Source organism: Patagioenas fasciata, chromosome 9 (genome assembly GCF_037038585.1).
Source record: "Patagioenas fasciata isolate bPatFas1 chromosome 9, bPatFas1.hap1, whole genome shotgun sequence".
NCBI classification, from domain to species: domain Eukaryota; kingdom Metazoa; phylum Chordata; class Aves; order Columbiformes; family Columbidae; genus Patagioenas; species Patagioenas fasciata.
Genome location: NC_092528.1, coordinates 23,206,280 through 23,229,240, shown reverse-complemented (window position 1 = coordinate 23,229,240; position 22,961 = coordinate 23,206,280). Strand labels below are relative to the sequence as shown.

The 22,961-nt window shown below is 43.3% G+C and overlaps 1 protein-coding gene across 1 annotated transcript; it reads right to left on the bottom strand.

Annotated features, from left to right (window-relative positions):
- Positions 1-8,373: 8,373 nt before the first annotated feature.
- SENP5 (SUMO specific peptidase 5) lies at positions 8,374-22,590 on the bottom strand. Its single transcript, XM_065844590.2, has 9 exons — positions 21,515-22,590; positions 18,412-18,517; positions 18,117-18,264; positions 17,445-17,492; positions 15,461-15,538; positions 12,726-12,863; positions 10,969-11,052; positions 9,564-9,614; positions 8,374-9,473 (listed from the first exon to the last, which is right to left on the bottom strand). The coding sequence occupies exons 1-9, from the start codon at positions 22,458-22,460 to the stop codon at positions 9,363-9,365; spliced, it is 1,710 nt and encodes a 569-aa protein (XP_065700662.1). The 5' UTR covers positions 22,461-22,590; the 3' UTR covers positions 8,374-9,362.
- Positions 22,591-22,961: the final 371 nt, after the last annotated feature.

Sequence of the window (22,961 nt, the reverse complement as noted above, 5' to 3'; positions counted from 1 at the left end):
GGAGATATGCTGCCTTCACCCCTCAGTCATCATGGTTTCAGGGATGTGGGATTTTTAATGCATTACAAAACCAGAAAGCAGCAACCTTAACTAAAACTTCAGTTACTTAGGTGCATGGTGTCCCACACTTAAACATCACATCAGTCTTTAGACTGGAACAAAGAATGAATTTATATACTTCAGTGTAAATATCTGTACATTCTGTCACACAGAAGCTCATCTCCCGATGCCAACAGCTTCCAGCCCAGCTAACAAGTGTAGGGCAAGGTGATCTTCACCCAGCCCAGCTCACAAGGAACACGGACACCAGGGAGTCTTCCCGCCTGGACCAAACAAATCTGAGTCCACTACAGAAAGGTAAGAGCTACAAATTCTAGAATTTCAAAGGAAAAAAAGCCACACAAACCATTTTTAAAAGCTGTAGGTACTAAACCAGTACATATAAGCACTTGGTCTCTCGTAAGTGACTTCTGGAAATCCTCTCCACGGCTACAGAGGCCCTGGACACCTGATGAAAGGCGTCACCGTCCTGTTGTGACCAGAATCTGTCACATTCGTTACCTTTTACTCAATCGCCTAGAAATGCAAAACAGGGTTTGACAGGCTTCATTTCTGTATTTAACCAGTTTTAAAAGTATATTGTTTAATTTAATTGCATACCATTCTTCATCCAAGTGCAGTTCAACAAAATTCAAGTTAAAAAAAATCTGAAGGTTACATTCACTTTTTTAAAAGTGAAAAAGCTAAGGTTTTGAATACAAAAACCAAACTATAATTGTTTAAATGAGCATTCCTTTACCATATCATCCTCCCTAGTAAGAAGTACTGTCACATTTAAAGCAAGCAGCTATATTTGGTTACAAATCATATTTTAGCAATTATACTACACAGCAAGAATGAACAACTCTATAGTTTTTAATAAAATACATATGATAAACAGGATCTTCAATTTACATTTATTTTTATCTTGCTCGTTCACGAAAAGTCATGTTCAGAAACTATTTTGTCTTGTCTTTTCATCAGAGCCAAGTGAGGGTTTGCTGGAGCCCAGGCTCAGAGCTGAGCTGCATCGGGAGGTCTGAACTCCGATGTTACAGCTCCACTGCTTGCAAAGGGAGGAGAGCATCAATATCGTGAGCTGATGAGCACTCGAGAAATTCAAGGCTGCTGCCCTGCTCTTGGCCACGCTTTGCATCTGTCACCTCTGGCAGGTTCGGCAGTTCTCAGCCTGGCAGGTTCCTGTGACTTCACACACCCGGGGGGCCGGCACCTACGCAGGTGAGAGCTGCACCTGACAGAGACCCTGACATCTTCCTCCTTGATGTGTCCCATGGACAAACCAAGTGTTCCTGGTACTAAAATGAGCCTGTAACGCCAAAATTCCTCTCCTCGTTTTAAAGCCCAAAGGCTCCAATTAATTCCCATTGGCAACAGACAGGCGTCTTAAATCCACTGTAGCTCAGCCCTTAATTGACTGATCTGATCATTAAAGCTAAAAGGTACAGGAGGATGAGGGAGGTAGGAAGGCAGAGAAGGGCAGAAGAATGTAAAATAATAGGGCTACCTGAGAAACAAATGAACAAATTTCCGTCAAAACACCCAAATGATGGGCAGGAGCTCAGAACCAGCCAGAGCACCTTCCTCTCCTCCTGCCCCCAGGGCTGGTCCAGGGTTGGTCAGGATCCTCACTCAGCTCCTGCTCTAGGACAGGCAAGACTTCACCGACCCCGCTCCAGCTACCCCACACAGCAGCTACGTTACTTTAGCATTCTTTAGTAAAGATGATAAACCAGGTCAATAACTCAAGGAGGGAAATGACTTTGGTGGATTTGGGACCACAGAGCTGGCTACCAACAGCAAGGTTAGTTTGAGTTGTATTTTCCCAACAGCCTCTTTGAAGTTTTCCAAGCCAAAGCCTTCCCTAGACCCAGAACTTCACCAAATGGGATGACGATGCTGCGGGTTCATCAACCCGCAAAATCTCATCAGCAAAACAGCTGGAATAAAGAGTCTACAAGGGCAAAGCTATCGCAGCGCAGTTCACTTGCCATCCACTGCGTGGATTAACATAACTAATGAAGTATCTAGAAGCTTTTAGACTAGGAAGCAATGCCACCTAGTGAACAGGACGCCATGTGACAGATGGGGGACACCTCTGAAGATTGGTCCTGGGGTGGGGGGGTGGACACAGTGAGCTCCCACTGCTGCCAAACAGTGCATGGATGCGGCGTTGGTGCGAGAACTAACCAGGTATCCCGGCATCTGCCCCCCTGCTCGCACCAGCTACACAAACATAAGTTCAAAGGCATTTTAACAGATGAATAATTGAAAGAAAAATGCGTTTTCAGTAGGCCTTGAATTTAAATTTTCCTTCAACAAGACCTTCTAAAGCTGGAAAATATACGGCTCAAAAATGACAGATGGCTTTAAAATTAGAGAGCAGATTATATGGGAATTTATAAAGGTATTACAGATAAAAAGCAGCACTGAATGTTACTAAATTTAGGATAAAGCCTGAGTAGACACCAGCAATTAAATAAAAATTCCAAAAACTTCATGGCCTAGAGGCTGTCACAGAACTCGGCAGCAGCTGACAGCCCCAGCACAGCCCCAATGGCCTAACAGAGGGCGACCGGTTCCTATTCCTGCTCTGAACCATTTTCCATTAAAAGATCCAAACTGTGAGCAAGTCAGACTCTCCACACAAGATATTTGATGCGGCAGATTTTTGGAATTTTGTTTTATTTCCCCCCTTAAACGAATTCCTGGTTTTGTTTAGTTATTTGCAAAACCATGTCAAGTTATAAGCATAAGACCACAAATCAGACAGAAGTCGCTACTGATGTGGTTTCTCCCCCCCGCCACCAGCATTTGCCATGGTAATACAGAGTTATAAAAATAACAGTCATGATCTACAGTAGGGCAGCAGTTTGATCAGACTCAAGACTTCTGGTATGCAAGACTTCTCTACCAAAAAAACGTTTCGGCCAATTTGTAAAATTGATGGGACTCTGGAGTAATTGTGCCGGAGCCAAACACTCACATGTTTGATACAGAGGGATTTCCAGTGGATTTGATGGGGGAGGGAGGGTTGGTTTAACATACACATTCTTCTTGCAAGTGCGGTGCAGACTTTGCTGAGAAACGCGGGAGAAGGACAACAACCAACGTGGCAGGCGACACGGCACCAGCTGACACCATGGCTTGGTGGATCCACGGGCAGGGAGCTGCAGCGCGCAGCAGATGCTGGTGCTGATGGTCCGTGCGTGACATCTGCTGGTCGGAGCGTGCCCGGGGAGGAGCCATCCGGCTCAAGGCTGCACCCAGGTACCCCCATGGCCACGAGCCACAGCCCTGCCAAGGACTTCACCACGACCTCAGTGCTCAGTTTCTAATGGATGTTCTGGCAAAATGACCAAATAGTGATTTTGGGAACCGAACCTGTGTGCTCCCCGTTTACTATGCAGCACTGAACCTCTGGAAGCACGTCCTGCTCTCTTCTAAAGGCTGGGCATCCCCTCTGGGGACAATCGAGTGCCTACAAGAATCCTAAATGGTCATAAACCTAAGGCACTGCATTTCATTAGACTGAAGCTTTTCAGCATCATTTAGCTATATTTATGTTCTAAAGGAAAAAACACATTTATCTGAAGTGTGATCCCCCAGAGGACAAAACTCTGCCAAAAACTGAAGTCTCTTCTCTGCCCATTAATAGTAGCATTTAAAGATTGCCTTCTCATACTAATTGCATGAGAAACACAAGCACTTCAATATGCAAAACTGAAAGAAGATCTCCAAAGACAAGTTTCTTGACTAAGAAGGGAATATATGTATTGAAAGCATACTTGAAAACTTCTCTGTATCTCAGACATCTTAAAGAAACCAAACCAAACCAAACCAAAATTAAACAAGAAACCAAAACCAAGACAACCTTGAGACCCCCAAAAAGCCAGGAACTGAAAGGTGAGCTGGAACTGACTCAATCTGGAAGACCCTTGGGGCAGCCCTGCCCAGTGTTTGCAGAGGAGCAGCAGCACATTCGTCTGCTTTTCAATAGGTTGGAGCTGTCAGAGATGCTGAGGATAAACTGTCAAGCCACGACTGCCCTAAACAAACGTGATGTTCTGCTGAACGCTGCAGAGGGAGTTTCTTCCTTTTGCTGCAGTTGCTGCCTGCACTAGGTCGATCTAAAATACTCGAAGCGAGGCACAGCGTCCCTGTGCACTCAGCAATCGTCCCTGCAGAAGGCATCTCCCCCCCCACTTCTCTCCCACTCAGCCCCAAGGATTTCATAAACAAGATGGTTCCTTGTCTATATCAAGCCCACGTACCATAAACATGACCTGACCCACATTATCCAGTTAAATACATCTTATTTAAAGCTCAGCTTCTCCCCTGCCCTTCTTCCCATGACACATTTATCACAAGGCGGTGCAAACAGATACCCCAACGGGTTTCTGATCCCTCCGCTCCTGGCCACTTCCCAAAGCTGCCTGTGAAGAGCCCCAGGTAACACAAGCATTGGGCAAACATCTGCGGCCTCAACAAAGTGCCACATTAGGGGAGATGAGTTACCAGCAAAGCTGAAATCAAACACAAGAATTAAGAATAAGAACTCATTAGAATTTCAGGCAGGAGCTGCTTTGCACATATTCTGGTTAGTTGTATTGAGACAGCAAACCAGTTGATTTCTCAAGATATTTCACCCAGTTTGCAACAGTTTTAGCTCTATAGTTTGTAATATTACATGCTCTGAAAACAAAATTCAATCCTCAAATCCTTCTAGTTGGCTACTCATAAAATCCATTAAGTTCAGGCACAAGCAAACCAGACTCATCTCTTTCTTTCCCAATGCCTATTACATACAAATAGTAATTATTGTTCCTGGCAAGGCTCTAGTGTCTCTTATGATTCTGTACTTTAACAATCTGATTTCTCAGTACTTTCCCCTGAAATAATATATTTAACAAGCATCTATGTTTCCTCCTCCATGATAGGATTTTTAAATTATGAATGTAATAAAGACAATGATGTTGCCAGCCTCATGATTAATAGCTTAAAGAGACATTTGCTAAGCCTTCATTCCCCCCATTACCACAAATTCACAAGCTGTATGGCTTTGTAAAATTCAGCAAAGACAAGATTTAACTCTGTAGTTACACAGCTAAATCAACAAGCAATACAAGACGGGCATTAATTTAGTGTGATCTGGAAAAGCAATTTAAGTCCTACCTGTTCTGTTGACAGATCTGTGTTTTTTAAATGCCACCTTAGTAGGAAGTGTCTAACACAAGATTTCCACCCTTATTTATGCAACATGTGACATCTCCAATCTTGTATGTTGTCAGAGCTCAAAGCCCAGTAAGTTTTATCACTGTGGTGCTATGGAACAGAGAACACCATTAGCATATAGTTCAGAGTTATTGAACTAATCAGCTGGAGAGGCTTCTCCTAATAACACAGATCCCAAAACAAGCTGCTACAAACACTCTCTCAACCATCACACCAGTTACTTTCAAAAATAAAGTGAAACCAAACCACTGAAAGAAAATAAGGTTTACGGTAAAACTTGGTTTTATTACTTCACACGACCATGGGCTTCATTCAGCGCAAGAACACACCCACAAAACACAGTTGTTGCTCGGTGGCGTTAAGTCTATGTCACTTCCCAAGGTTTGAATTTTCACAGCAACTCAAATGCTACAGTAGATAATGCCAATCAAAACTCCCAGAAAGTAAAGGTAAGTTAAGCATTACACTAGAGATTCAACACAAGCCAGCAACTCTTTCCAAGCCTGTCTGGCTCAGTAATGGGTGCAAGCGAACATTCAAGAACATCACCTTCGCGCTCTGAAGGGGCAGGAGAGAACGCAGCAGCAGCCCATCACGTAACACAAAGGTCCAGCCTCCATTCCCTAAGTATCTAACAGCTCAGCAACAGGCATTTCTCTACTTACCATGCAGAATCAAGGCCACGTTTTGCATTTTTTTTTTTAATTTACATCAGCTGCACAGTCATTTTCAACTACAGATTAAAGCAAACAAAATGGAAAGTAATAATTTATCTCCAATTGTGTTTAAGGTTTATTACAGCTCAGGTAGCTTAAATTTGTCACTCACAAGATGGAGGCTTCACCAGTTCTGGGACCATTTGTATAAATCAGCACAGTGAGACAATCTCCACAGAACAAGTCGTGAAATTTAAGGATCAGCACACCAGTTCAGAACGATTTATGAAATTCTGAGGATCACATTAATGGAATTGCTAACAGCCATAACTACATCCACATAAATGTGCCTCTCATAATAAAAACACTCTACACAGTTCTGAATGTTTTAAGAACTGGTAAAATGACTACAGATTATGGAGCCCATCTCCTTTAAGGCATCAAAGACATTCTCAAGGAGGAGTTAATTAGTCCAGTTTCACAGGATACACCATTACAGAGTCTGAGATTCTAACTGCCTGTGATTAATTTCAACCCTGCACCAACATACTTTGCTTACATTAGCTCTGTTTTCAATTTCCCCTCCTCTTTTTTTTTAGAGGCCTCTCACTGGTGTGTTCACAGCTGGAGACCCAAGTGAAACTCCTCTGTACTGCCCCATAACCGACTGGAACACTTGTCAGCAAACCCCTAGATGACAAGAAAGCACATAAGAAGTACTTTCCAACATGCATCGTTCCCCACCCTGTACCCCAGTTCACAAGGCAGCAGAATCAAAAGCAAACCCCCCTCCTCTCCAATGATCTGGTACACAGATGCACGTGCTTCAAAGCACCCACGATCCCATTAAACTAAAAGTTCACAGAAATATCGTCCTTTTACTGATGTCACTGACAAGAAGATCGTGATTAAAGACTCCTCCCAACCTCTCCTACAGAGGAAGATGGATTCCTACCAACCAGTAGTAAGTACCAAGTTTCAGGAACAGACAACCTGTGGTCCAGTGCCCAAACACATTCCCATGCAATGAAAAATATCCATCAGCAAGACAATTTCCACAAAAAATAAGTCTTCCTTGAAGGCATGGCGTCTCCCAGACTGGTACACGGCCACAGCACACCCTTCAAGATTTGTTACCAAACAGCTTAAGTTTTGAAAATAAAGGCAGCTTTCTTGTGCACTTCCCTTTCTGCATTTCACTCAATTTCTGCAGGGAGCCTTGCTTAAGCACACAGCTTCACTTGCCTGCATCCAAACCTGGCACTGCTTTCATGTACTCTCCTGGCCACCCAATTCTCCCCCTTCATGCATGCTGGGATACACATCCAGTGACAAGTCACACTGAGGTGAGAACTCCTCTGTTCTCCGGGCTAAGAGCAGCCTTTTGGCTGTGTTAGTCTGAACCTGGATCGGTTCAGCCGGTCCCAACCCACGGCAGCATTAAGCATTTGTACCACTCATGCGACAGCAGTGCACAGGGAAGACAAGAATGGCAGCGCTGGCTCACATGTTCCACCCCGGCACATGGGAAACTACATCCCAAGGCTCAGTTTTCATGGAAGTCACCCTCCAGCTCTCACAGTCACTTGCCCCAAGAAGGTGCCACTGTTTCTATCAGTAACACTTCAGGGAAACACCAAGAAACCACGTGCCATGGGGTGCTCTGCACCATACGATGGGCAAATGCATGTTTGGCCAATCTGGGTCTTAAGGTTCTTCCTGATTCAATATGTTCCTTGTTTAAATTATCTAACCAAGTGCTTAAGGCCTTCCTTATCTTGCTAAATTTATCCAGCCCTTGCCAGCTGCCAGCAAGGGGAAGTGGGAACACACGGGGATACCGCTGCAGCTCCTTCTCGAGCACAACACAGCATCTCCCAGCCTGAGCGCGCTTGGCACTCCCCACTTCTCCCTCCCGTAATCTAGGAGGGATTTGCACCTGGTTTAGCTCAAGCCTGAATTAATTTGCAAGACAGGGAACTCAAAGTGGTTTTCCTCCATCAGAAGTCAGGGCTATGGGCAGACACAAAGTGAAGCTGTGCAGCAGATGATGTTTAGCATAGTTTTCCTCTGGGCTCACTCCTTTATCTGGCAGAAAAAACACAGCATAGACTTCTGCTGGTGTAGCAGTCCCATACAACAGCCTCTTCAAACAAATCTAGCTCTCTTCAGCAAGGAACACATCATAGTTTACAGATCAAGGCAAAACCCCAAAGTCTCAAGATCCACTGCCATTTAAATCCGTCCAGCACAACGACGTGGCATGAATTTGCTGGACTCTCAGCCTCCCGCCCCCCTGGAGCAGAACAGCACAATCTGTTGTGTTTGTACAGCACCCACCACAAGTGCTGTTATTCTAAACCAGAGCCGTCGCGCTACCAAACGCAAACAAAACCAGGGATGTTTGAGACAATCAAACAACAGATGCAGCAGAAATGAATTAATTTATATTTGAACAAAGGTAAAAGCCAATGGGAGGTTAAACACGACAAGCTTGAAGGGAATTCATTTGAAATCAGAGCCGAAGGGAGAGATGCCCAAATGGTACATCGCACTGCGCATAGAGGAACCAAAAAATGACTCAAAGCCATCTGAGATTTAAACAGCTACAGCCAAAGAGTTTATGTTAGTATCCAAGCCACGACTCTTCAGGGCCAGCTTTATAATTCTTCTTAATACACACATCATGGAGACTTCTGCAGCATATAGGAACATCCCATCAATCTGACCGATTGAACACCTTTGTACTTTTTATCACACAGACAAATGCTGAAGCTTTACTTGTGCAAAGGCTGCTTTTTATCTATAGGGACAGGCTGCTAATGACAGCTGGATAAATGTTAACAGAACAAACTTTATTAGGACAATTTAAAAAAGGGGTCTCCACAAATTAAATCTGTAGATTAGTTTAGCCACCCTAAAAAGTGGTAATTCAGTATTACAGAGCCACAACAGGGACAATGGAACTATCAAATATGTTCTAGCTGTTCTTTTTATGGCATTGATTTTTTTTTGATACATTCAAAGCGTTATTGCATCAGAAAACATATCATGCATCTTTATGTTTCCAGACAAAATCACCTGTATTTGTCACTTCTAGCTACATCTCAAAGGTGCACCAAATCTACAGTTTCATGGTTTTAGTTGCATGCTTTGCCTATACGCATGCTGAGATAATAAATATTAAATACAGAAAAGAACAGAAGAGAACCAAACTGACATACGGAATATTTTGCGGCAGCTCTGTTATGTTCTGCCAGTTAAAGAGCTTGTCAAAAAATTGAGGTAACAACAGTGGCCACACCACTCAGCTGAGAATCGCTCAAAATTCACGGAAGTTTTCAGAATTCAAGTACACAAACACCAGCTGCAACTTGTCAGAAATGCCAGAACAATTAGGTTGGCTGCATTTTATTAGTCTATTAGCTGGCATTCACACAGCTCCTTGTAAATCCTTTTTCTCACCCGGGGCATATCTTCCTGGGAGAACTGAAAAGGCTGGTCTAAGGCGAGGCACTTGCAGTACTGAGGAAAAGGAAAAGGCTTAATTGAAAAAAAGGACATTTACTGTATGAACAATACAGGCCACTGATTTTTAAAAAGTGGTACTCTTACCTGGAGCACAAAAACCCCACAGTCACTGTCATTTTTCTGTTGTGGAATGCACTAAAAGGAAAAGAAACAAGAGGAGACATGTTAGATCTTTACTAATCCTTTTATCCTCTATGTCCTGACTAAACTCCAAAAAGAGATTGTGCAAAATGGTATCTCATTCTCAGATACAGCTGTTCTGCAGCACTGGAGTTGCAACTACTTATTCTGATCCCAACTTTTGCAAGGTGACACTCAACACCTTGTTAGAATAACACCTAACATTTAGAAAAATATATAGTGTAGGACAGAAAACAAATAACAAATCTTTCTTTTGAGTTTGTTTTCTTTTAGTGACCTACACAGAATAGCTTCTCAATAGTTTAAATAAATGTTTGCACAGCATTATCTGCTTTACACAGGACCAAAATACATAAGCAAAGTCGCACAGGCCTAGAGGAAGATTACTCTCAGCATCTGTGCTACTGGCAGGGCCTTTCTCCCACCAAAGGGCACTAAAGAGCATGAAGAGTGGTACATCGTCCGGCAACAGGACTGAGCAAGGCAGTCTCAAATGATAACTTTCAACTTTCATTATTTCTTCCAATATGCTCAGTTTTGACATGTGAAGCTAAAAAGTCCCACTCGCTGGTGCTGTTATGTCTTTGGCACTTGAAAAGTAATTATTTTTCCTCAGCTCCCAGATCTTCTACCTCACAGAACGCAGAAGGACAAACCCTGATTGCACAGCATGTGCATGAGTATGGAGTGGAATAATTTCATCATTGTATCAGCATCTAAAAATAATCCTGTGCAAGGAGGGAGCTGTTGGGAGGGTGTCTAGTGTGCAATGACCTGTTTTATGTCTTTGGAGCCATTATGGGATGGCTACGCAATTCGCTTATTCCCTCATTTACACTACACACAAGTTATTCCTTTTTATTGTTGCCAGACTTTGTTTACTTGTGATCAAACATAATGTGTCACAAACAGCCCTGGAGACCAAAGCCCTCTATCCATAGCAAATATAAAATATAGGCAGGAGCAGCATTACCCTGTTCCCTCCCTCAACAAATCTCATCCATTTGACATAGTTCAGAACAGTCTTTCGGCAGAGGCGAGGAAGCTGAGTCTCCAGTTCATTCCATCCTTAAATTTGTGCCAACGTGAGCACCAGCTACAGGTTTTGCTACACAGATATTTAATTGTCCAGAGATTAGGCTCATATCACCAAGTGACTTGCAAAAAGTATTAAAGACCTGGCGGGAGATGAATGAGCAACAGAGCTCTAATTCCCACGTGTAACCACCTGTGTCACTCCTAGAACCATCCACGTGGTCGGCATAAACCAATTTACTACTGGTATAAATATATGGGTTTAGAAGCAGCCTTCTGAAATCTCCCAGAGAGTCACACTCGAGGTATTTACCTTTGTCACAGCAGTCTGCCAACCCTGAAGAAACTCAGGGTGATTCTTCTCTTTTGCTTCGGTCAGCAAATACTTCCGAATGTTCTTTAAGAAGGAAAGGAAAAAGAAAGCAACAACATTATTCACCAACTAAAGAACAGGAGGAGAGACACTGACATATTTGCTGGTATCCTTTTAACAATGAGGACACATTTCAAGTGAGCATCAAGCATTAGGAGCTGAACTCAGATTTAGAGCTAAAGAGATGAAGTCTGGTGGGGATTGTGCCTTCTACCATCAGGGCTCATTTTGGTCTATCCAGGGGAGCTGTAACACCCTCAGCCCCACCGTACACTGGTACAACTAACACTAGAGCCGCCGTGGCACTGAGGCACAGCGGCAGAGCGCTCTCAGACACACAGTGCAGCCTGCCAGGTGTTCTCTCCTGGCTTACGTGGCTGACACCAAGACCCTTACATTCAATATAATAGCATTTTCCTGCCTGAATCTCAATACAACACACTTTGAGTTCTGCAGCTAATCAACAAAGCTCCAGGGAGAGCTTTAGTGACATACAGGAAAAAATAGCCTGACACAAGTGAAGAGAATGAAGCAAGATAAATGAGCCTATGGTCTTGGGTTAAGCAAATCCTTCTGCTTCTCTGTAAATAGGCCGGTGGTTTATAGGCTGGTGGTTTACAGCACAATTTAAACACACTCCACCACACTAACATTCACCTTAGCAGGTGGACCACAGTGGAGTTTTGGGTATTGGCCCCCCTTTCCCTGCAAAGGGCAGAAATAAGAGTCTCATGTTTGTGAGACATTTAAGTGCAAATACCTTGCTTGGAGTGGGATGGGAGAGGCCACATTGCAAGACTGCAGGAGAGACTGCAGGGCCCAAGTTCAGAAGCTGGAGAACATGAGGCCTCTCGCTCCCAGAACAAACATTAACTTCATCCTCAGCAAATGCCAGCAGAAAACTAGTATCTCCATTCAGAAGTCCTAGCTGGGAACTCTCCTGGGTACAATAATTACTACTCTTCCGTAAGCCAACAACTACACACAGTTAAAAGTAGAGGGCTGTTGCATCAAGCAAGCAATTAAGTTGACAAAATTAGCCTTTGTGAGAGGGTCATTACAATCTGCTGGTCCCAGCAAAATTTTTCTGGCTGCTTTTTACCAGGAAGACTGATAATTTAACTCCAGTGTTCAGGCTGCAGCTTAGAAAGGTTGCTGGGTTATAATGAGAGACATACAACCCATATCAGTGCAGGGAGAGGAAAGAAGCAACACGCTGTTAACAGCTTAGTAACACATAAACCCCACCGGGCAGCACTACAGCATCTTCAGCCTTGTTCTCCCAGCCGGGCAACCTCCCCCAGAAAGGACCACAATTCATCATTTCTTAAACACAAATCCCTCAGCAGTTTAAAGAACCACCTTTACTGTCCTTCTGGCTACTCTGCTTCCCTATGGCTCTTGGCTTTGAGCCCCTGCTTTTTGTGGGGGTGACAAGACAGAGCCACAAAAGGTGTGCTGGTTACATGGTCAGGCTAATTAGGCGATAGTCAATGTGACCTCAACTTCCAGCTCTGGGCTGACCCTTGAGGTCTGTGCTTCAGACTCCCCAGCAGGAATAGATGATTCTCATTTCACACTCGGCAGGACAATGACAGACAGGCTGCATTTAAAGTTTAAGGTTGAACAGAAAAAGGGGGGGGAGGGTCTGTTTAAGGAAACAATTCAAACTTTGCAGACACAGCTGTCACTCTTACCTCTACACAAAACTTAAAATGAATGCCTTGGGAATCATAAAATGAAATAATACGACTGGGGATGTTCACAGTAATGAGGGACCAGTGGACCTCTAGGTGAATAGGAATTAACAAGAGAGTCTTTTTGAACAAGTCCACCTGGCAAGAAGAAAATACACATTAGAGACAACTCCACAGGAACAACACTGCAAAGCAAGAGATTAATTGTATCTAAGCCTCCTCTCCACCCCCGAATTGAAATCTTCTTTCTCACCCTCTTCCACCACATTCCTCATGTTTATCTCATACGCAACTTATTAGCAAGCACAGAAACACAGTTACAGCCCAGAGAGCGGAGTTCATCACCCACTGCACTTGTGGCAAAATCCTGCTCACGTTACACTTCAACATCTGCATTGAAGTGGGATTTCTTAGGTAATGATGGTAACACAGTCGAGCCTCAGCTTGGTTTAGCTATGTATCTTCAGTAACGTCACTCCTGCAGCATGAACACCTCTGATTTCTATCAGAGCTGCATGGCGGATAGGTGACAGATGAAGCAGTTGTAATTATAAACAACCCCACAAAACAGCAAGCTGGTGCAGTTCGACTCCCTCTGCCGTACCACGGGCTCTGCGATTTGTCAGAGGAAGGTGGAGATGGAGTGCATGATGCTTTGGTGAGCAGGGGAAGGGAGGGGGTGAAGACAGAGCAGATTCATCCCTTCTTAACTTCGCAGCAGATGTACTGTGGTCACAGGCAAGCAAACAAGGGAGAAGGTCTTCAAGTACAGAACAAGCAGATCAGATACAACACCCCCAGTGTCTGTGTGGCAGATGAGCCCTTATGCTTTTGGAAGCCAGTCAAGCCAGGGCCTTTCATGATTTTCCTTCTCCCAGCTACTCATGAAATGCTTGCCTAATTGCTGGGTTTTTGGTGGTACAGTCCAGAAAATAAGCAAAAATAGAATACTGAACTAAATTAACTCATCCTGTGGGAAGACTTCTATGTTGCTTCTTTCCTTTTCTTTTTTTAAAGCCCTGTGCAATTTGAACAGTACATAATTGCTGCACTACTGGTAAAGGTTGGTTGTTTGCAGGAAATAAAAGTGTATTTTTGAGTAACAGTGGGAAGCTGAAGGCACAAAAAGGTCTGAGCATTCACAGCAGTTATCTATCAGCCGAGCCTTGCTCACAACAGTACTGTGATTGTCACAAACATCGACAATCCCCGCTCCCACCTGCAGAAACTCCTTCCTGACCAGATTACAGCACACTCGCTACACAATAATCCATCATTCTTAGAGAGACGCAAAGACATGTCAGCCAGCAGCAAGCTGAGCCCACAAAGGAAAACTGGAATAAATGAACTACACTTTCTGTGATGTCCACCACCAGCAGGAACGCGGTAAACTCAAGGGTCCTCACGCGACCTGAGCTGTGGGGTGGCTGCAGGCATGCAAACCTGCAGCAGAAGAGTGGAAAGCAGCAGCCAAAAGCTGGAAGGGTCTTTCGTTAAGACCTGATGTACAGCGGCAACCTAGATTCGCTTGACTAAGACACAGCAGCGTCAGCCGGCTGACAGCACAGCGGCTCCGAGCGGGAGAGTCAGTCGGATCAGAGGCCAGAAAGGACCGTCAAACACAGGAGCTCTGGGACACCGCAGCTGGATGCTGCACAGCGTGTCCTTCTGGGCTCTGTCCCAGGAGAGCACATTTATAAAACCCGGTACAATACTCTGCTGTGTATAAAAAGCAGAAACAAGTTCCCCTTAATTGCACATTGCATGACGACGAGTCTAATGACTCATTCCAATAGGAACTGCTTAGTTCTCATCCTTAAAGATCCCTCAGGAATGTAACCATCAATGTCTAAACAACTGTCCTGCTCTCATCTGGTCCCCCCTCAGAAGCAACTTGAATACAGGTTCTGCTTTCAGAATCTACCTTCACTTTTGGGGCTTTTGCAAAACTTGGGTTGCTGGAGAAAAACAACATTAAAAAAAAAAAAATCTGTGACTACTAAGCACCAATATTCAGTCTCTACTCTTTAAAGAGATTTTAATAAATTATATGAATAGATTTTATATTTGGATAATGAGTTCATCTCTAGCATTTCACAGATGTGTGCTATTAAAGTGCTTCTGCAGAAAGATCATACATTCAAACGTGGTCCTTGATTAGTCTTGCCTCATCTCCCATATTAGAAAGGCTAAATGTTCACAGAACAAGAGGGCACTGCTCTTTGCATTAGCTACCTCAGAAAATATCACAACCCGTGATCCAGCACAGCTTCTGGAAAGCAAGGTGAGTTCTGTTCTTGTTATGCAAACAGCTAGTGGTCTCCAACTTCCGCTCTCTAGTACCTGTATGTGTTACTCAGGAGTAACAATATGATTTTATCACAAAATTCCAGTCAGAGATAAATGGAAGAAGCAGAACTTGGTCTGCTCTCTGCAGATTAGTGTACCTGGCACTGTCAGGAGTAGTAAGAGGCATTTCTTGCAGCTAAATGAAAAGCTTAGGCAAAGACAGAACCTACCACCAATGATGAAGCCATTCAAAGTACATTTTCACAACATAACCATCCTAACTTATGAATAACACCACCCTACTATTTTTATTAACCTCTCCCCACTTAGTACAGCTCCTTTTCAAACCATCCTTTGCAGGTGAGACACTGTAAGCCCATCTCAAGTTAGTGATTTAACGCAGCCCAAAAGAACCAGAGCACCGACGACACAGAGTTAAAGGATACCTTTTTAGTCCATCGTTTTACCCCATTATATCCTTTGGTTACGAGCTGTCTGTGAAAAAAGCTGTTAAAGAAATGAACCTAAAAAAAAACAGAAAAAGAGGAGGAATGAGCACAGAAATCTTCATGCACAGTCATTCCCTTTCCCCCAGGATAATTTATACCAAACAACTTGTAATGAGGCAAAATTTAAAGCAGGTTTAGAACCCGAACCACAGTAGGGACAAACAGAGGCTTTGCCAAGCCTGAACTATTGCTGTTCTTCAGCAAGTACATAAAGCAAGTCTTATTTCCCTATAATATATGATGCGAGCCACTGCAGCATTTATATTTACACTTTAGTAGCTCCAGGCGTATCATGTTTAATATTTTGTTGTGGACGGACTTGGGAGGAAAACACCAGGATAAGGAGTCACGGTTTTTGTTGTTCTTCGCAGGGATTAAGGAAGAGAACACTGGACGGGCAAAGCGGGGGTGGTGGACAAGGGAATAATTTCTGCTTTTAGTTGCTGGAAGCTCTGAGACTCAATTTTTTTGATCCAAACACTTAATGAGATTTAATCTAACAACATGGTCATTTGTATTCAACTATTACAACCACCTCCAGACAAAACCAATATTCTGCTATTTAAAAACATTTTTAAGTTATACCACATTCTTTTGTAACTAAAACCCTAAATTTATGGCAAAAAACGCAGGCTTACGTTAAAAATATTTTGCTCCAGGTTAACACTATTATTCCCTGTACTTAGCTTCTTGCAATTACAGGAACAGATTAATAAAAATGGAAATCTGCAACATCTGTTTTTAATAATTCTGCTGGTGTAGCGGTGGTAGAAGGCTCCAGTTATTACTTGGAAAAAATAAAGTTAGAAAACTCAGCATCTGAAAGCACAGTCTAACACCCATTAGCTATGCCAGCACACTTCAAACCCACATTCTGAGGTACCAGCACAAGATCTCCCATGAGGATTTCAATTATGCACAACGAAGAAAAAAGCAGACACAAGCAAACAGATACAATCTCCAATAGCACAACCCAAGCACACACTCAGGAAGTACAGAGAATACTAATGAAGAATCACCATCGCCACCAATCAAAGCAACAACGCGCTTTCTTCTCAGCTTGAAGATTTTAAGAGTAATGTTCTGCAGAGCTCATCTAAAAATGGCTTTGTTTGGTTCTTCCTTTGTGGTCTCACCTGAAAATTGTTCAGCTCTACTAGTAAACAGATGGCTTTTTATAATTGCCACTGCTACAAATTTAGTCACGGAAGTGCGGGGCGGTGTATTCTTGATTATTTTTATTCCTTTCTTTTTTGTTTTCAACTGTCACCAACACTTAGACGCTGCAGTTGGAAAGCAGTAAGCGTTCTGTTGAGGATGCACAAAGCAAAGCGCGCCCTGCAGAGTCGACAATGCCGAGGAACCGAGCAGCTCCGCAGCCGTTCGCGTTCACCCGGGGCTGCCGCGGTTTGAGGGTCTGAGCTGTGACGGCCCCGGCTGCCAGGTGGGTGGTGTGAGCAGCACACGTGCTCGGCTCAGACGCCGCCACTCAGGGCTCGTCAGCTCTGCAGAAATCCATCTTCATCCAAAATTTCAGCTGAAACACCAGACTAGTGAGCAAGGGCATGGATAAAGCGCTTTCGAAGCAGTTACGCTGGAGACAGAAACCTCCAGGGAAGAAAGGAGAGTGGGATGGGCAAAAACGGGACACTTGTCTTCTAGAGGTACATCTATAACGCTGGGCTACCAGAGACCACCTGCAGAGCTAATCCAGTGAGTTCCTGGAATGAGCAACAGCACTTCAAACTGTATTTTAGCACAGGAAAGGAAGAACATTTAAGCAGCAGATAGCAACAAATTATAATGGAACCACTCAGAACATCATTGAGCTAAATCTTGATTCTGTATCTGAAATATTCAATGGTCCCCCCTTCCCTCTCAATCTCTCATTAGGTATTTGCATAATAACAAAAACCCTCACCTTTTCGGGGACTGCATCCATTATGAGTTCACCATACATGTTAATTATCTGTAAGAGTTAGTAAATATTTGAATACGTACAGAAGAAATTTGTAAAACCCAAATTCACAAGTTCCCATAAAACATAGAACCCTTCACACTTAAAACATCAATAGAGAGGTGAGCAATTATAGCAACACTTCACCGTAGTCTGAAGGACAAGCACTCTGGAACTAACACTGGTTGGCCTGGAGAGAGACTGTAACTGGTTGCTTGGAGTCTGCCTCCATCTGAAATGCAGTTTAATTCAATTTAAGTCTACTGGTGCATGCCCCGGGCACCGCAGCCTTCTTGGGTTTTTGGCTGTGCGCCACAATCTGCTGGTTCGCTCTGCTGTTCTCCTAACCTGCTCAGGCTCGGGGATGGGAGGAGATGCTAAAGCCGCTGTTCTCTCAAATTACTGCAACATCATTTCTTCAAAAAGAAACAGTTTAGTTGTGACGCCTCCCATCTTCCAGACTTACAACCATTATTATCGCACCTGCCATTGTAAAAGCTGCTCACCACTTCTTTCACTTCTCAAGCATAAAATAAGGATAGCCAAGCTATAACATAGCAGAAAGTGAACAACTGATACCCTAATATAAATAAGCTGAAAAGGCATAAGGAAACACAAACACCGAGCGTCTCTGACCTGGTCATTCAGCCAGTTCTGGCCTTCCAGCGTAGCTAAATCGTCCATATCTAGCATGTGCTTATTATAGAAGACGCGGAAATTGCAAGTGGAGCTTTTTGGATGCTTTTCCCGATACTTCATGATTTCCCTGGTGATAAAAGGTTTTCTAAAACAGGGTTGAAAAGGTAGAAAAAAAAAAAACAAGTCAGGGTCGTATCAAATGCACTTCTGTTAGGTGTTAGACGTGGAGCATGCGGGAGCAATACAAGCAATTTGTCCTTCGCAAAGTCTAGAATTTGATACTGCTACACACCTATGGGAGAAATCTTCATTAAAGACTTCTTTTAATCTTCCCATGACATCTTTTTCACAGAGTGGAACTAAACTGCCATATTTCTTCATAACTTCATCTAGGAATCCTTTAAATACATCAGAAAAATGAAAGTGCAAACATGTAAAAAAGCCTCCGAGTTACCAGCCCAATAAAGCAGTCGTTTCTTCCAAGTGTAAGCAGCAATCATTCTGCACCCAACCACCACACATGCAAGTGTATATTTAAGAAAACTAAGCTCAAATTGACAACATTAAATAAAAGCAGGGAAAGCAGGACAAAAATAAAAACAACAGCAATCTGATCACTCAGCTTCACAGGGAAATACCAGATCCCAGTCTTCCCACATACACATATATCTACAGCAAACTATTAATGGTTATACCAGTGCTACAAGAAGAATTCTCCCCGCTACTTATTTCAACCAGCGTCTTAAATAATTTTCTGCGACGTGAAAAGCCACCAGTTTCTGCAACAGTTTACACTGTAAACCCAGTATCTCCTCCTTATGGTTTGCAGAATTATTCTCCTCAAATGCAAACCCTGAAATGTGTCTGCAGCCTGTTTGCTCCTCTGCTGCCACCACAGCAGACGGGAGAGACACCAGACAGACTCTCAGCGAGTTTCACTCATTTGTTCTCGTATCCCAGGGATGGCATCGGAGGTGCCGCAGGCAGCCGAGTCAGCCTGACACTGCCTGGGCAACCACCGCACCAGACACAAGAGATATTAAGCGGGAAATAATGAAAAGATGAGTGCCGGATGAATTTAAAAAACCTAGGAAATAGATATTTTTTTTTCCTCAGGCACAGACTGGAACAGTGGAGACATAAATCCCACCCAAACATCCAAAACCACTTTCAGAATGAAAGAGAATGGAAAACTGGATTACAACACTTGCTAGTGAATAAGAGAAAAAAGGCCAAGTTGTCCATCTTTCTGTAAATGAGTTTTCAAATGCAGCAGAAAACATCTGTTCTGCATACAGGAATCTGGATTTGAGACCAGAGTCCAGGGAAACTGAACTAACCCTCTTCTCAGGCCTGGGTGTGATGGCAGGGGAGCCCTGGACAGGGCAGCGTGTGCTTAGTGCTCTGCCCGCTAAGGCTTTAACAAGATCTCCTGGAAACTTCCAAAGATCAGGTTGGGAAGAAACAAGATGAGAGGAACATCTGACACAAAAACGTGCCAGAAGAACAGCGCTAATAATAATAAAACTAAAAAAACAAAGAAAAGAGAGACACCAAGAACAAATCACGGAGAGACAAGAAAAGCAGTGAAGATATAGCAAGAAGTACACCTGGCTGTGTGACAGAAGGATGGGAGGATTGAAGAGTGGGATCTGACAAGGAAGAATCCTTCACAGGAAGATGTCCTTCCTCACAGCTCTGCCACACACTTGCCCAACAACTTCTACCCCATACACGTCAGCAGACTGTGGCAGGGAGGATCTCTCACTCTGGCTAGAAGTTCTACATAGAAGATGTACGGGGATGTAAGTGTACCTCATTCTCTTTTAATATATATATGTATATTTTAACAGCTTTTTATTCACACACACAGAGAAAGAAAGGTTCTCTGTGTTCTCGTAGTTACAAGAGTAGCAGAGCTCCAAGAGACCCCTCGCCAGACTCTGACCTTACTTGGGCAGAACTCAAGGAGGAAAATATAAAGTTCAGATCTGGTGCAAGATCAGGCACCCATCATGAACAGGATTTACCATGGGGCTCTGTTTGACACCTAACAGCACATCGGAATGCACTAAATATTGCAGCCCATTAACATGTGAGTTCGGCTGCTGCAGAGAAATTCAAAACCTGAGAGCATCCGTGACACTATTGGACCACAAAACTTTAACCTTTGCCACTCTGATACAACCTCAGCTCTTGACTGTTACAGAAGGATGACATCCTTTTTTCTGCTGGACAAACTTTAAAACTCCACTGCAGAAGTGGTGTGTTCACTGTGGTACCACAGTCTCTCTCAGTCTCTCACACAGCGCCCTGTTGTTCCTGGATCATGTAAAGCCAGTCACAGAGAAACACATCCCACGCTAACCTGTGCATCGGGAAAGCTAAATCGCCTTTTGAGGTTGAATGGCTCCTTCACATTTTGCTTTGGAGAATCAATTGCAAAACTGAAGGACAAAAAGGTGGGCAGAAAAATCTGAGCACGTCAAACTCCAATCAATCCCTCTCACAGCAGCTGACAGCAACTTCAGGTTTGTGGGAACCTCTGAAGCCAATTTCTCCCAAGGAAGACTTCAGTTATCAAAACACCACTGAACCTGAACACATCATATGAATAGTACTTTGTGGCACAACATGCTAGCTTAATACTCCTTACTATATGTATAGTATGCTGCTATACATAAATAAGACACTGATTACTATTTTTACCATGTTACTCTTCAGAGAGACGATCAAATGCTGCATGCTCAGCATTGAGCAAAAAAATCCCAAAGCCTTTTTGCTGAACCTTTGCTACGACTAGTCTTGCCTTTTTAAAAAATATTGTCTAAGAAGATTCATTAAGCCTAATTTGCGAACAATTGTAGAGAAAATTAAGTGACAATGAACAATATTTGGCTATTAAAACCTGAGATTCATTAAGTGATTTAGTTTCAGGATAAGAGCAAGAGAAGAAATGATAAGGATGGAAGTATAAGAACACTAAGGATTTTCAAAAACCAAGTTAAGAGTAATAATTGTCAATCATTTAAAAAAATGGAAGTTTCAACCCCATACCATCTTCTGAAACCACATGATACAAGACATTTAAAATATCTATCAACAATCTTCCACAAATATTCCAATTAAATTACATTGTATTCTCTAAAACAAAAGAAGCAAAGGCACAATTCAACTATCCCTCAAAATAGCTTGTGAGACAAGCATCGACTTGTCCTTTCTCCATGCAGCTCCCTCCTTTGCAGCCTCATTTCATTAAGTGTTATGCTAAGCACCCTTTACAACTCACACTAAGAACCCATTTTAATGAAGGAATTAACACAACATGTAAACTCCACAATACATCCAGCAGTTTTCAGAACTCCTGGAAGCCCGAAGGTATCTAAAACGTATACCACAAAGCCACGACGCCAACTGCTCGTCAGCCACTCGGGAAGCTTTCTGACTGTTCCTTTTGCCTCCCTTCTGAGCTCCTGATTTCAGTTCTGTGCTGTCTGGTGAAGGCTCCTCAAGAGGACTTTTACAGTAAGGGTGATCTAATAACTTTGCACTAAAAATGTCCAGGTTTAAGGAGTCCTCTACTTCCATTTGGCTAGAATTGTCCTCATTGTGTGCCAGCTCCATGGAAAAAGGTCCATTTGCAAAATTATCATTGACATCAGAATCCTGCAAGGAGGATTGCAACAGTGTCATTCCATCTACACCCATAACCTCATTAGATACTGCATCATCTTGACTCAAAACAGCAATTTCTTTTCCTGTTATGGAGACGAAGATGTCAGAGCAACCATCCTCATCCAGAGCGCTGTTGGTCTCCACCCGGTGCAAGGTCTCTGTCTCTGGAGGAGCTCTGGTGTGCAGCTCTGGTGGGACAGCACCCGTGCTGCCATCCTGCCCTCCGGATTCTGGCCCCTCAGCACATGGGAACGCGTCCTGCGCACGGCAGATCTCAGGTGCACGTATTTCATTATCCTCACCTGAAGATGTGGGTGTATTATTGTTCATATCTGATAAGCTGTACTGGTTCCAAAGACGTTTACTTTTAGATTTCCAGCAGGAAAACAAATTACACAATCCACTTTCAAAATCCCGCTGGAGCGTCTCTTGGTGGTCCCTCGTAACTTTCTCCACCCACCTTGGCTTGATTTTTCTCAATTTGCAGGCTTTGCCTCTTGCTCGAAGTTCCGGGGATTTTATAATTCTATACCAAAACCTAACCATAGAAAATTTCTTCTGCATCATAAATAAAGATCTCTTTTTTACAGTATGATGGTTAAATTTGGACCTCTTTATAGCTGTCGAGGGGCCACAAGTTCCATTCCACTCCCTTTGCAACAGCATTTCCTTTTATAGTTGTTTAAAACTACTAGGACTGCGTTGCCCTCACCACTATTGCTCTCCTCCCCGTTATACACAAGAGCACCTTTCTTTACAGGTAAGGCAGCACCATGCCGCATACCACAGGAGACATAAAGGGTATCGCCAGAGATGCTATTAAGAATAGCGACAGTTTCAAATTCTTCATTCAAGAGATCGTCACTCTGAAAGGATTCATTGTTGAGTTTCCTTACTGCTTCTCCAGAGGGGCTTCTGGCTTTGCGATAGGGATGGGATCTTTTTGCTCTCAGTAGTTTTGTAAGGAAAGCTGTGTGGTTCAACAGTAGGTTTTTGATAGTTTTCTGCATTTAGAGGCACACCAGGAGCCCACCTGCTCTGGAGTTCAAGTGCCTTCCTTCTGCGCTGCAGTCTTCTGTACAGTTTGTTGTGATTTAAGCTCACAATTAGCTGAGCACTCTGTCTTTCCTTGTTAGCTACAGAAATCTGAGTTTGGAAGCAGTATTT